The sequence below is a fragment of the Neolamprologus brichardi genome, chromosome 2 (assembly GCF_056152115.1).
Source record: "Neolamprologus brichardi isolate AB-2024 chromosome 2, ASM5615211v1, whole genome shotgun sequence".
In the NCBI taxonomy this organism is placed as follows: Eukaryota; Metazoa; Chordata; class Actinopteri; order Cichliformes; family Cichlidae; genus Neolamprologus; species Neolamprologus brichardi.
This window is the reverse complement of record NC_142105.1, coordinates 17,266,160-17,281,291: the sequence shown is the minus strand read 5'-3', so window position 1 is coordinate 17,281,291 and position 15,132 is coordinate 17,266,160. Positions and strand designations below refer to the sequence as shown.

Genomic DNA, 15,132 nt, shown 5'->3' with positions numbered 1-15,132 from the left:
GTATCCAGGAAGAAGCACTTTATGCTGATCTCAGGGTGGGCCGGAAAGCATTTTGGCAAGCATCTTTTCAGGTTAACTCTCAGTGACTGGCTGCCAGCTGCAGGGTCTGTTCTGTGGGTGACCTCGACCTTTGAGCTCCTTTTAGAGAAAGTCAACCTCGGATGAAGAAAGTGGGTAAGGGTGGGGTTGAGGTTTCCCTGCAAGTTTTGTCATGTCCTGCATCTTTCTACCCAGATTTCATTTCAGCTTAATTATGTTAAACTATGCAACCAAGGCAAAAATAGCTATTTGATAGTCATATGATTTTTTTTGTTTAAATAAGTAAATGTTGCGTGCACAGTGTGTAATAATAGTAGTGTAACAGCGCCTCATAAACCATATGCTTTCACCATGCAGTTCTGTCCTCCACCAGGTATGAAGTCTCCCAGGAAAATGATTGCCACTTTAAAGTGTGTTGCCTGCAATATTCCATCAAGTATAGCAAGCAGACACAAACCACAATTGTGTTATTCTTACAGTGGTTGGGTGAAGTGCTGTAATGCAATTCTCAGATGCTGAGTGTGTGTAATTACAAAGAATCTCTGAAGTATTGTTATGCTTGCCCTCGTATCCCCTCGATTAAAGCACCAGGACCAACACGCTCACTTATAAGCAAGCAAAACAGTGAGACAGGATTACATTAAAGGGGAATCAATTCTAACTGGATTGTTATAATTAGATGACCTGAGCTTGCTAAAAATCGCTGGGTAATTTTCTGTGTTTTTATCACTTTCAGGATCTGGCAGGAGCGTGTGAGAATGAAATTACAGATGCTGTAGGTAATATTTATAATGAAAGATTCCCTGAGCGTAACACCGTAGGTGAAATGCTCCATTCAAGTATGAAGGCAACATGAAAGTGAATCAAAATGCTAAACAGCTCACCTCTAGGTCACACATACAATACTGCAAAAGTCTTGAGTTACTCCTCATTTCTTTATATGTTGCTAGGAAACGTGGAAACATAAATAGAAACATAGTATGGAAGGCAAAAACAGAGTTTGTACAGTTAGTTAGTCTTTTATTCTTCATCACAGTCTGAACTTTCTCAGGCCGCTTTCTTCTCTCTCAGGCTGCTTCAGGATTATTTCTCCAGACGTTCAAAGCTCTTCTTTGGCTGTTGTTGTTCTGTTCAAGATGATCCCACACAGTATCAATACATTTAAGGTCCAGGCTTTGGGGAGGCCAATCCATGACTGATAGTGTTCAACTGTGTCTTTTTCAGTCCAGGTGTGATTTTACTTTGGGATCATTGATGCTCTTCCAGATGTTATGGATGCAAAATCTGACCTTACTTTTTTTGCATTCAGTTATGACAAAATCTCAAACACCACCAGCTGATAGGATTTTGCAGACGCCTGCAGACACTCGCTGTTTTGACTGTCTCCTGAGCTCATCTGTAAATATTGATGATAATTTGAACCAAAATGTTCAAACTTGTTAGGACTGATTTTCAGTCCAGTTCCTGTGTAATCTGGTATAACTCGGCGTTTTCTCCCTGTTTTCCTTCCTTAAAAATGGCATTTGGCAGCCAGTCTTCCACTGAGGCCATGTCTGATGAAGCTTTAGTGTACAGTAGATGGATCAGTTGAAGGATCAGATGCATGTCTTTCAGGATCGGGGTCAGGTATTTGCTGGATTTTTTTCTTTACTTTCAGATACTGTTCATTTGCTTTAGATAGTTTTAAGACCTGCCACTTGTTTGTCCTCAACGTGTCCAGTTTCCTGAAATTGTTTTTAGGAACACACTGGAAAGTGAGATATGCCAAGTTTTGGGCATTTTTCTTTTATACTCAGCTAAAGAAATGGTAACAAATGCTGTCTAAGAAAAACTTTGAGAAAACCTGGAGAACTTTTGCTCCATTTTAAAAATGATGAGAGTCTGGCTCCTTGGGAGCAAAATATAAAGAAATGGGGCATTACTCAAGACTTCTGCAAAGCACTGTACCAAGATCACCGAATAGTATCACACAAAACTATTGATGCCATACATCAATATCCCAATCAAGCTCCTTCTGTCAAGACGATTAGCGTGACACAACAAATCGATTATGAATAAAAGACTATCAGCAGATCTGTCATCACCGGGCCTGCCAATACACAAATGAGCACAGCAGCAGCAACAATGACAGCAGCAGTCAGACAGGCTGATCATTACACCCCCTCAGCAGAAAAAGGAGAGGGATAGAAATGGAGAGACAGCCATTCTGAGCTTTGAGATAGAGTTTGGAGAGGAGCGTTATCTAAGAAAGGCAGAGGTGGTGATTGTGGATGAGGGGGAAAAGCTGTGGGAGCGAGTGTCCGTTGCATCAACTTAAGAGATGTCAATACATCATAAAGGACGAGAGCAGAGCAGATTGCTGGGGAACATTGAGAGACACCCTATATTTGACAGCAAAAAGGAGAATAAGAGTGAGGTGGAGTATAATGACAAAAGACAAGAGTTAGCATTATCGCGAGAAGACTGTAGAGTGCTGGCAGTGAAACAAAGCAAGAAAAACAAAGCAACAATAAGCTCCAAAAATAAAAAGCCTGAGAATGTTCAAGAGAGAAAGGCTCGTTTTCAAGAAAGCAGAGTACGCCACAAGACAACAAACACCGAGGCTCTTCATCCTACCTGAGTTCCTCTTGGAGATGTACTTGACGTCGTCACAGGCTCCTGAGGCGAGGAGGAGGAGGAAGAGGAGAGATAAAGTCTTCATCTCTCTGTTCTCCACTGGCACCTTTGGGAAACAGGACAGAGAGAAAGAGTAAGAGACAGCGCAGGAGGCAACATTGTCATTAAAACCCGGCACTAACAAGCACCCAGTGTAATTGCAAAGTTACGTGTTGTGTCCTGTGCTCTGTCATGCTGTAGGATGTCTCAGTTCCTGAAATGCACGTGGAGGATAGGAGACATACTGAAACTGATTTCTGGTTCACAACCAGGAGTATGGAGAAAGACAAGGTGGGAAACAGTATGGAGTATGGAAATAAGAAACGCCTGTAGTTTTTACAAACAGCCTGCACAAGTGCAAAATCCTAATTTGAGGTTAGAAATAGACTGCTGGGATTCACCAAAGCGTTGCAGTGTCTAAAAGCGTGCACGCAGGTATTTCTGCAGCCGCCCTCGAGACATATGTATTGGTGGGCATTTTCAAAGTGCAACATTTTGGGAGGAGAGTAATTAAATGCATCATACTAATTTACAGTAATTTACACCAAATTTTGCAAAATGTTGCTCCTGGTGTGCTGTACGACACTTGACACTCGGAGCGTTAATTTGTTTGGAATGTGAGGAAGAGAGGCCGTCAGAACAAGTTCATACAAGACTCAAAGCAGTGAGCACCGTGCTGAGGTTTGGGTTACTGGTTAGTAACCTGCAGGCCAGCATGTTTCTCATCAATAATACTGGTGTTTTGATCATAATCACACGCAACAATGAATTGAAATCAGCAAGGCCAGTTACAAAAATACAAACATTTCTAGATTTTCAAAATGTTTCCCATTCCATCATCATCAAAAGCATGTTGGTCACAGGTCGATTCAAACAACAGTAAATAGCCAAATAGTGTTTTTAGATTTATCTGCCACATCTATAGAGAGCAACAGTGAAAAGAAATGCTGTTTCTAATCTACTCTTTCTTCTATAGGCTACATGACAACATTTTGAATGTATTTAGGGTTAAAGTAAAACGACGTGTGTGGACCAATCAACAGATGGCTGCCCTGGCTCTGCCAGAGGTTTCTTCCTTCATTGTCCCCAAGTGCATGCTCAAAGGGGCTCGTCTGGTTGTTAGAGTTTTCTCTGTATTATTGTGAGGTCTTTACATTACAATATGAAGAGGCAACTGTTGTTGTGAATAATCCCGTCCACACGTAAAGGCAGAAATGAAGGAAAACGCTGCTAGGAACATGCCAAAGCAACAGGTGGCGTCATATTCCTAACCGTGTAGAAATGTTGGCCAATCAGAAGTCTAGAAGCCTCGGTGGGAAAACGTAAACAAAGCTGGGGCATAGAAGCAGAACCGAGTCGTATGTGTGGAGGGACAGTAACTGTGTGTGTATATGTAAACATTTAAACACTGCAGAGAGTACAATTAACAGTAATAGTATTGTAGAAATTCATTTCACCGAAACAATAACGTGGCGCACAGTGTGACGTCAAAAAATGCGCACACCTTTGACGCTGCGTTTTCTCTGTTTTCTCCGTTTTCTCCGTTTTTCTTGTCCACACGTAAATGCAAAAATTGAGTTTTCAAAAATATCCACCCTGGCCGGAGTTTTTAAAATCTGCGTTTTCAGTGACCAAAACGCCGTTTACATGTGGACGAAAGGTGCAAACGCATAGAAAAATCTGCTGAATGTAAAATGTCCTTGATGTGGTGACAACTTCAAATAGATTATCTCTCATCATAATGTCACTCTGCTTGCACTCCTGGACTTTGTGAACTTCTTTTAGTGGGATCATTCTGAGAGGCTCTTTCTCCAAATCTGACTTAAAGTAACTCATTGAATTCTCTTCGAGAAGAAAATATCGCCGTTTCAAAAATACCCGGGTACGTGTGGACATAGCCTGTGACTGTGAGCTGGATGAATGAATTTCTTCATGAAATGTTCTATTGATGAAAAATGATGAAAAATCAATCAAAATATCAATTTCAAAATACTGAGACTGATTTAGATTTAAATACGGGCTCAGATCACTTCAATATTTAATTCTTACATTTATTTATTTCTTTTTTTCCCCATAAACTGCAGTGCCTACCACATACAGAGTAAATGAGGGTAAGACTGAAATAGAAGATTAGCTAAACCAGCACTCATTCTGTTGTGCTTTTTATTTATTTGATGCTGGAATTAACTGAATCATGACTGTAGCTTGAAATCACCTGAACAATGAAGCAGCTGCTGAGGAGACACGTGAATATTGCTGATATGTGTGTGTCATATCATATGAGCTCTAAAACCATGGGAACAAATCCAAGTGAATACATATAAGATGAAAAGTGTGTCTGTGTGTGTGTGTGTAAATTAGAAATTCCTCAGCTCTACTTTATTTAAAGGAGTTATTATGATATTACAAAGTCTCTCTAGCATAATTTTGTTTTTTGACTTTAGAAAAGAAGAAGGTCTAAAAATGACACAACAACATACAATAATTGTTTTTGACAGCAAACATTTTGACACATTTGTCACACCAAGAAGAGCACAGGTGCATCTAATAATGCTAATGGTGGCTACGTTATATGGAGTGCTCCAATAAGCCAGCACAAACAGTACCAAGCTACTGAAACAGCTAATTGGAGTGGTACCATTATTATGAACACTGGGTGCACCTGTGCTGAACAAGTCAGAGTGGCTGCTTCTGTAACCATGTTGTCTGACTTCTAGTCCAACAATGTACTGCTTTTAAATAAATTCAGTTATTTATTTAAAAGCCCAAAATAAACTTAATGAACATTTTAAATTTATGCAAATATAAAGTGTGGTGCTAATAAATAATGAAAGCACCAATTCTCCTCACACCGTACGAATGCAAACTTGTTCTTTATTTTAACATTTTATTTTTTTCCCAGCTCAAACTTTAGTGTCCAATTACACTGCATGTTTTAAATTCTTTCATTTTTTCCACTACGTGATATATGTTCTATTATGCTTTGGTCATGCTAGAGTCCACAGCACAACCAAAACTACGGTGACCTTGCACAGAGAACTTCTCAAGTTCACAGTGACATTTTAAAGTGATTGATACGTGTTACTGCTATAGTTAAGGACACTGACATAGCATAGTCTCTGTAATACAACATACACTGTTCACTATTATAGTCTGTTCAAAGCGCTACGCCTCCACTACTGTAGATATATTCATAGCACCCTGTAGATCTGTTTACCACACGTCGATACATCTGTATATGTGCAGCACATCTGATATTTGTTCATAGTACATTTGTACATCTACCCGTCTGTACAGCAATATAGAATATCTGTATATCTGTACATATGTATACATCAGTACATCTGTATATTTGCTGTCTGTATACCAATATAAACATCTGTATACTCAACTTACTTGTATATAATCTGTTCATAACTATTCTCACCTTATATACTACCCTTATCTGTTCCTTATCTGCTCCTACTGCACTTACTGCTCTTGCACTTCTGATGAGATGCAATCTGTATTTCATTACCCATATTTATACATGTGTAATGACAATAAAGTTGTATCCTAATTTGTGTTTTTTTTAATCAAAAGCATTCATATCATTCACGTTATGATGATGTGATGATTCACGTTATGAATCATTCATTCATAACGTTAAAATTTACATGCACACGTGAGGAACAGATCAAGCAGGACTTGTGGAATAAATCTGTCTCTTCCTGACCCTGTTAGGGTGAAGAAGAGGCAACATAGCCTGAAGAAGATAGTTTGGAAGGTTATGTTCTATTATAACAGAGAAGCTAAATTGAGCTGTTGTCTTCAGGTAAAGACAGAGAAGAGAAGGCATGCACTGACAAGTGAGACGTATTTGCGTGTTTTATCTGATAAAGAGAAAACATAAAAAGAAAGAGACGAGGAATCCCAATAGAGCCTGGCATCAAGGCATTACGCTGTTGAGACATAAACTTCAACAAATAGTTGTAGGATGGCTTTTATCTTTGCCTTCCAGAGGAGGAAGATTAGAGAATCAGCTACACAAAAAAACTTGAAGCTACTCAGTCCTGCTACAGGACAATTCAGCAGACAAAACGGTTGCCAAAGTTTAACCGAGAGTTTAAGACAACATTTCTAGAGTTTGTTATAATATTTAAAGATGACAAACCATAAAATATATTCTGAAATTCATGAGCAATAGCACTCTGCTCATTTTACATTTAGGCATTACATTATTATTGTTCACACTTCATGTTATTACAACAAGATATGGATATAAAAGATGTTGAAGACTTTTACATCACCAACACGCCGACATCGTAGCATTAACAATATGGAAGAGTAAACTGTGACAGCTTTTTTACTTTGAAAAACAGAAGCGCGGTGCGTTTCCTCAGATGTGGGAACACCTACTTTTAATATGAAACAAATTAATTAATTAATTACTCATAGTTTAGGAATGCAAAATAGTCCCAGTGTTAAACCCACGCTTTGGATTTTGTATGTTTTTAGTCTTTGACAAGTTTAAACCTAAAAGGCAACATTCTGACAAATTGATTAGGCATTATTTTCTGCGGTGTTATCTAGATTATAAACCTACATCAAAATCCACACAAACTTAGATAAGTCCTGTGAGTGCTGGGTGTAACGCTCGTGACTTAAAAAACCTGAAGAATCTAGCACTGAGTCCTAGAGGAGTATTGGAATAATGATGAATGTTGCTTAAAAATGATGCTAGTCTTAAATTTTCAAAATATCTGGGCAATTCCTCCTGGGTTGTACAGCCTGTTATATTTTGTGTTAATACCACATTAAACTTCAGAGTAGGGAAGCTAATATCAATAACACAGTCTATACTGATAAATAAGTAAATACTGAGATTTGTGCAAACTTTTTGTTTGTGTATTCATTTATTTTTTATTTTGCATACTCTGCTTGCAAGCTCCACACCTCACCACTAGTTACTTCACTTTACTTTGCAGTCACTACTTTCATTCTTTTTTCCATCACACCTTCCAGTATTTATGGTGTGCACACATAATAACACTGTGAGGTGAAAGTTCTGTTTTATGTTATACGAATACATCTTTCTTTGTTTGAGTTACCTGGGGGTTGGCTTCTCCTTCCTGGTTGGCAAAAAGTGCTGGGGGATGTGAAATACTGCTGAAAGCCTCATTGGACTAAACCACATGCTAGATTAGCTGGGGGGTGGTTGAAGTTTGTTTAATTGTTTTGTCCCCCTTGTGTGTCATTTGGTTTGGCTAAGCCAGTTCCTCATGTGTCATTTCAGGAGGTCAGTTTGTCTGAGGTTTGTCTGAGGTTTTTTTAGTTGTTATTTTGAATTTAGTTTATTGAGCTGACCTCATTTATTGGACTGCCTGTTTAAGTATTTTGGCTTTGTTAATTATCTTTTTTGGGTCGAATTAAACACCTGTGTCCTCTATGCCTTACTGCTTGTCCCTGACAAAGACCATGTCAAGCTTTTCTGTATATAGTCATGGCGTTGATTTGGGAGAAAACACGAAATGGATTAAAATGTTCTATCTTAACAATCATCAACTTCATATATTCATATTTACACACGCAGTGTTTTTATACCTTATACCTTATTCTGTGTGGAAGTTCAGGAAGCAGTTCCTGGTAAACTTGAAATGGACATCACATTTCTGACTTTTGGAGTACCATTGAATCCTGGTACCTCATTAGGAAATCAGGCAGGGTGCAAAATGTTTTCACACCATTGTATCTACGAGGAGGCTAAAAGGTAGCACTGTATTTATAAAGAATTACAAACAACAAATATTATCCAATTTATTTATTGATTGATTTCCAGTTTGTAGTCCATCAGGCTTTGATCAATAAGTTCGAAATTTAGAAACTGCTGTTTTAATCTTATCATGCATAATTTCATAACTTGATGCCTTGCTTACCCCAGAAGGTAGTGCGTCATTTTTCTTGTTTTCCCTTACATATGCGTTAAGCTATGCTTCTTTGACTCATAGAGGGTGCAGTCTTCTCCGAACACTCCTTTTCTCACATACCCAACCCCCCAATCACCAAACACTCTCTCCATCTCACACACACACACACACACACACACACACACACACACACACACACACACACACACACACACACACACACACACACAGCCTCACCAAGGTCAATTTCTGTCTCTCTGCTCTTTCACACATGAACCCTGACACATTTGTTCAGGCAGGAACGGCGGCAGCTCATTTTCAGGTCTGATCCATCGTGAATGCAAGCACATCACTGGAAGCTGATGCCATGCATGTGTGCACGGTAGCAAGGATAAGAAGAAGGTAAGGATATTTAAACAAAGCCCCAATGATCAAGAGAACAATTAGACCATAAATAAGCAAATGAAAAGACAGAGAGGGAGAGAAAAAAATAAATTGTTTAAAAAAAAAGTTGTCATCAGCGATGGGTTAAGTGAATGTGAGCTCTATAAATGCACAAACAGAGAGGAGAGGGTGCAGCGCAGAACAAACACTATTAAAGCATTACTCGTATCTTTCATCCTCTCTGTCGCTTTGCTTTTCTGTCTGTCTGTCTCTGATAATGATATCCGAACACGGGAGCCCGGGGAGCTCTCAGCAGGGTCAGTGTGTGTGTATAATGCAGAGGCACACATTGCACGGCACTCAGGCAGGTTGCATATTAAAGTGCTTTAGTGGGGATAAAACGTGTGTGATAGAAGTGTTTAACTTTCAACCCAGAGGTCCCAAGAACATACTGCTCTTAATGTAGAGCCCATATTCTGTTTGCTTAAAGGTGATGCCTGCAAAACCAAGAGGGGTGTCATTATAATAATCTCATCTGGACAAGATTTTGTCCATTTTTTGTGTGTTTGTCTAATTGTAAACAACATGCAAATTCTATTTAACTTAAAAGTACTAGATGGACAGGCATGAAAATACACACAAACACACTGCAGACCTCCACCGCTAAGCCCAGCCCACATACACACACACACCGATAAGAGGTTATTCTTGTCCCAAACAAGCTAGTGTTAAGCCATTAGGCCGCTTCAGCCACACATCCAATATTAAAGACAGCCTGCAGCTCTATTCTGTCACACTATCTCTCTCTCCCAAACTGCATGAGTCATGCTGTTTGGTTACAGAGGCAGTCTGTGTTTTACATGGAAACATAAGCCGCCTCGTCATCATTATGAAAGATTTGATATCCGTCCTTTTAATCTCTGCTAGAGGAGGTGTAATTGGTTTCAGTCTGGTGTCGTGCACTCTTATTGGAGTCTGTTACACTTTTTTTCAGGGTTTTTCTTTCATACAGCTTCCAAAAAATTCTTATAATATGAGAAAATAATTGCATGTGTGAAAGAAAACATTGTACAGCAATCACACAAAACACACTAGAACATAATATATATATATATATATATATATATATATATATATATATATATATATATATATATATATATATATATATATATATATAATTTTTTTTTTTTTTACATGTTCTTTGTCTTTGTGTCAAGTACCCATTTCACCAAAGTGTTCTTGAGCAAAGCGGTTTATTCTGTGACACAAAAGCGTTTCAGCTGTTGAGTCCTGAAATCACTGAAAACAGGAATGGCACAAAGAAACAAAAGGAATGTGAATAAATGTGAAGACAGAACAAGCCAATGACTCACCACTGTTATTGCATTCCAGCGATGTTAGTATATGTCTGCAGATCAGATCTGGTTCTTTTAAAGCAACTGATGTTGTTTTTTTGTTTGAAATCGTGCACACTCAACCAGATTTGCACTGACTTTTAAAGCCATTTCCCATTTAATAACAACTGCAGCCACTCTGCCTGGAGTTTTAGTTCCTCCATATAATAGAGCTTTTTTTAAGTCTCGTGAGAGCCCCATAAAAACTAAGAGTAATAATGAATAACGTCTTTTTTTTGGTGACAAGCCCATAAAATATTGGACATGTGCTGTAAACCATTTAAAACGTATGTCCACAATCAGTACACATTATTGCAGCAGGAACATTGAGACTGCCAGCACCAGGTTTTACTTTCCATTTGAAATTTTACTGCAGTGTATTTAAAACCTCAGTGTTTGAATGCAGAACTTTTATATTTGACTGAAAGTTACATTTTATGAGCACATCAGGTGTTGGTATCTTTTTTAGTCAGGATTCCCATGAAATGTACAGCTTTGGAACGACTTGCAGGTCCACCTAATTTGTGTCATGAAGGTAGAATCTCGGTGTATGAGACCAGGATGACCTAACCTTCATGCTAAGAGCCATCACTGATTACTGGAGTTGGACTGATGACTAACTATAGCCCTGAGAAAAACAACTAACTGCAGTGGAAGAGTTTGCAACTTCCAATGAGGAAGAAGTCATTTAAGGTCAGGAGCAGGAAGCATTTTGGTCAATATGTGGAATGTGCGCCAATTCATTCCAACAACTCCAGATGTTAAAAACTGGGAGGCTATCTAGCACCCATTCAGAACTGGCACTAGGCCTGTAGCCCATCCCAGCTGTCATTTGTTGAGAGGTGGATCCGTCATAGAACCAACACATGGAGACAGACAATCATTCATGGTTACATTTATGGCCAAATTCCTGCCTACAGCCAAGTTAGGGTTAACAGCTAACCTAACAAGCCTGTATTTGGATTGATGGACTCTGATGTTTTTTATATTCTCCGAGAGAACACAAACTGGAGATCGAAAGGTCTCAGCCAGCCAGGTGAGGCCACAGTGATAACCACTGCAGCCTAAGTGCCACTCTCATCCAAAGCCACTGGAGCAAATTGCCTTGTCACTGTCTGTCACTACATGCTGTCATGGAAGGCAAATGAATACAAATTTGTTTCCTTTTAATTGCTATCGCCATCTCTTATCAACAATGTAACATTTGAAATACCAAAGATAAATCGATTTCCTAACAGAACAGAAACTCTGAGCGGCCTGAGGAAAAGAGCTGAGCAGAATAGATCTAAAATGATAAACATTAGCTTTTCATGATGACGCGTGCAAACTGAAGTTGTTGCAATATTTAAATGCATGTAAAAAACTATTTGATTATAATTAAAATTGTGATTAGAGCAGGGCCCATGAAAACACGGTGCTGTCATTATGTTAATGTGATGAAAAGTTTAATTATATTACAACTGCTGCATATCATAATTATAAACATATACTTCACACAAGTTTTTACATTCACTACGCTTCTCTATATACATACACTCACTCACAAACTGCATTCATTTTCGAACGCTACATGGAGCTAGAAATGAACCACAGTCTCCACAGAACAAGCTCAGGTACTGCTTCTGACCACCATCTGCCACTCACAAATGCTTTTAGGATACATTCTAGTCGACAAACTCTCTACATCCATTCAACTGCAGCGGGATGAGGCGTGAAAGGTATGACCGTTCCATCTGCAGTCCCTAATTTGAGAGATGTGGTGCACAGTCATCAAGCCCCGTGCAATTATGCACGCCTCTTCTAATGTGAGTACCTTGATTAAATCTTGCACAAGCAGCACTAGGCTCTGACACACACAAAAAGCACAGGAACATCTGTGGCTTGTGTGTGCTGCAAGCTGGTTGTTTATAACTCGGCAAGCTTTTTCTAAACTTAGAACAGGATAAAATTAACAGATGGACCCCAAATATTTTACGCACATAACTCACCATGCTGGTATGACATCAGTACTTCAGTATGCTTTTGACCAGCTAGTTTTAAAGACTAATCAGACTTATGCATTTACATAGTAGTTCAGAATATGTGGACCAGCTTTAAGTGTATAATCACACTACAGCAATCTGGTGATATTCTTTTAAATCAAAGAGAACATGACTTGAGGTTTAATAATTACGCTGAATGACTTTTGACTACATGAATCGCTACCTTATCGTGGTGGAGGGGTTTGTGTGTCCCAGGGATCCCAGGGGCTATGTTGTCCGGGGTCTTTTGCCCTCTGGTAGGGTCTCCCATGGCAAATTGGTCCTGGGTTGAGGGACCAGACAAAAAGCTATTCAGAAGACCCTTATGAGAAAAACATCAAGGGGAAAGTTTACCCTGCCTGGGATAGGGTTACCGGGGCCCCACCCTGGAGCCAGGCCCGGGGAGGGTGCCCGAGGGCGAGGGTCTGGAAGGAAGGAATACTTGAGGACCTCCTTAATCCCACTGACACGTCTTCCGAGGAGGAAGCAGAGTCTGGGGATGAGGGGGATGACCCGCCAATTTCCGGGGGCAAGGTCACTGAGGCAGTTAAACAACTCCTTGGTGGCAGAGCCCCTGGTGTGGATGAGGTCCGCCCCAAGTTCCTGAAGGCTCTGGATGTTGTAGGGCTGTCCTGATTGACACGTATATCTCTCGGCTGGCCTGGGAACGCCTTGGAGTTTCCCCGGATAAGCTCGAGGAGGTGGCTAGGGAGTGTGAGGTCTGGGCTTCTCTGCTTAGGCTGCTGCCCCCGCGACCCGGCCCCGGATAAAGCAGAAGAAGATGAATGGATGGATGATGGACTTTTCTTTCAAAAAATTTTATACATTTTATAAATTCTTTCTTAAAGCCTCTGGTGTATTACTGCCATCACAACAATGATGTTATGTTGGACAAATATGTATCAGTAATTGTGTGTAATACAAAACAAAAATCCACTCATTACTCTCCAGCACCACCAGTGGTCACAAACTCTGCAGGCTGCCTTTAAAAATGTAAACTCTACATCAGCTCCCTCCTTACCAGCCTCTGTAGACAGACCATAGATGGCATGTTGTCATCTATGATCATCAATACCAAAAACTACGATAATATATACCATTGTCTTGAACTAAATGCAGTACATATCCAATGTTAGTGATGTAAAGAACTGCCTAAAAAATAGATCCAGAATATTAACCTGTACGTTTGACAGCAGGAAGGTTGGAATCATTTATGCAGTTTATGTCAGTTTCTAACCCCATCATCAGCTACAGTACGTGTAGCTACAGGAAGCCCAGGCAGCCCGTTCCAGTCTGTTCTCAATGGATGAGAATCATGTAGTCGTCTGTATCAAACTAACAGGACCAGAGGCCGGCATCATGTTTTACTGCTGGAACCTGTTCGCTTCGAGGTCTGACAGCTGCGGTTTTTGCTCATCACTGTTGGGTTGTTTTATTTGTACTCTCTCGCTCTTGTCACTCTCTCTACTTTATCAGCATAGCAAGTTGTGCCCTCAGGCCTGCAAATGCTTATCACGCCAGTCCCTGGAAATTCCAAACATTACAGAGCAAGAATGGCAGCTATTTCTGTTATCCTCACACTGGCATGTCTGACACCAGAAATGGCCTTCAGAATCAGGGAAGTCAGATTCCTTAGTAAATTAAACTTCTCACTCTGATGGAGGGGCAGAGGACGTAACCTGCCATCGATGGTTTATAGAAGAAAAAACCTGGTTTAAGTGTGGTTGATTTTATCACACAGGGAATTATGTAGATAAGGGTGAGGCTGCTGGGTGAATGCATTGGTAGATCTATGAAGAACCTTGCAGCACAACCTACCTGTCTGTGATTTCTGTCGCACCTTCTATCTGCCAAAAATCTGCCAGTTTTTGGAAGATTAGATTTGCCAGGATGATGCCGTTCTTTTACGGCGCACCTGCTGTAATCTGCGAGGACACTGTCTTACTGTAGAATATGACAGTAAACTGTTACTCAGCTTTTTTTTGGGGGGGGTGTTTTTTCTCTGATTCACCTGACATAAACATAAAATGAAAATGCTTTCAAAATGTCAGGTTTTTATTGGTCTGTTAAATAAAAGCTGCAGTAAACATCCTTTGTGAGTCCATTTGCATTTAAATCAGCAGCCGTTATCTTTGGCTGTTTCAGAGTCTTCTCTCTGTTCATGTACGGTAACTTCAGCCTAAGTCTGTGATGGTGAAAGGCTCTGTGGGGGTAGGTCTCTTTGACTCTGACTGGGTGACTGAGCTGATTGTCCACCACTTAATGACCCTTCTCTGGATTCAGACCACAAAATTCTTCTGTATCTAAAATGCATCTGAAACCAAAGAGCTGAATGGTCAAAGTACGTCACATATAATGCAAAGGTGGAAAAGGTTAGATCCTACAAATACTTTTTTTTTCTGTGATCACCTCTGATGAGAATTTAATGTGAAATCTGAGATTATTTTTTAAGCAGACGCAAAAGAGAATTCACTTCCTTGGCAAACTCCTTTTCTGTCAGTTCTGTCATCCTATCTCACTTTTATCAATCTTTTATTAAGTCTCCCAAGCTTTTTGTTGTTGTTGTTGAGCTGCTGGTTCCACAGCCTTACAGTTAAAAGCAGTCTGATCTGCATTTTTAAAGATCATCAGAGTAAAGCGAAAAGATATGAATTCTTTTTGCAACCAACAAATCCCCCCAGAAGTCACCAAGTATTCTAACTTCCTGTTAGTGTTGCCATTAGGATGTCA

General features: G+C 39.8%; 1 protein-coding gene across 3 annotated transcripts in view; it reads right to left on the bottom strand.

Moving 5' to 3' along the window:
• il1rapl2 (interleukin 1 receptor accessory protein-like 2) overlaps positions 1–15,132 on the bottom strand; it is a 446,246-nt gene that overhangs the window by 369,307 nt on the left and 61,807 nt on the right. For all 3 annotated transcript variants that reach the window (XM_087847635.1, XM_035910998.2, XM_006781884.2), the window contains exon 2: positions 2,656–2,761. In XM_087847635.1, the coding sequence (XP_087703761.1) occupies positions 2,656–2,740 (85 nt within the window). In that variant the 5' untranslated portion in view covers positions 2,741–2,761. The remainder of the gene's footprint in view (positions 1–2,655; positions 2,762–15,132) is intronic.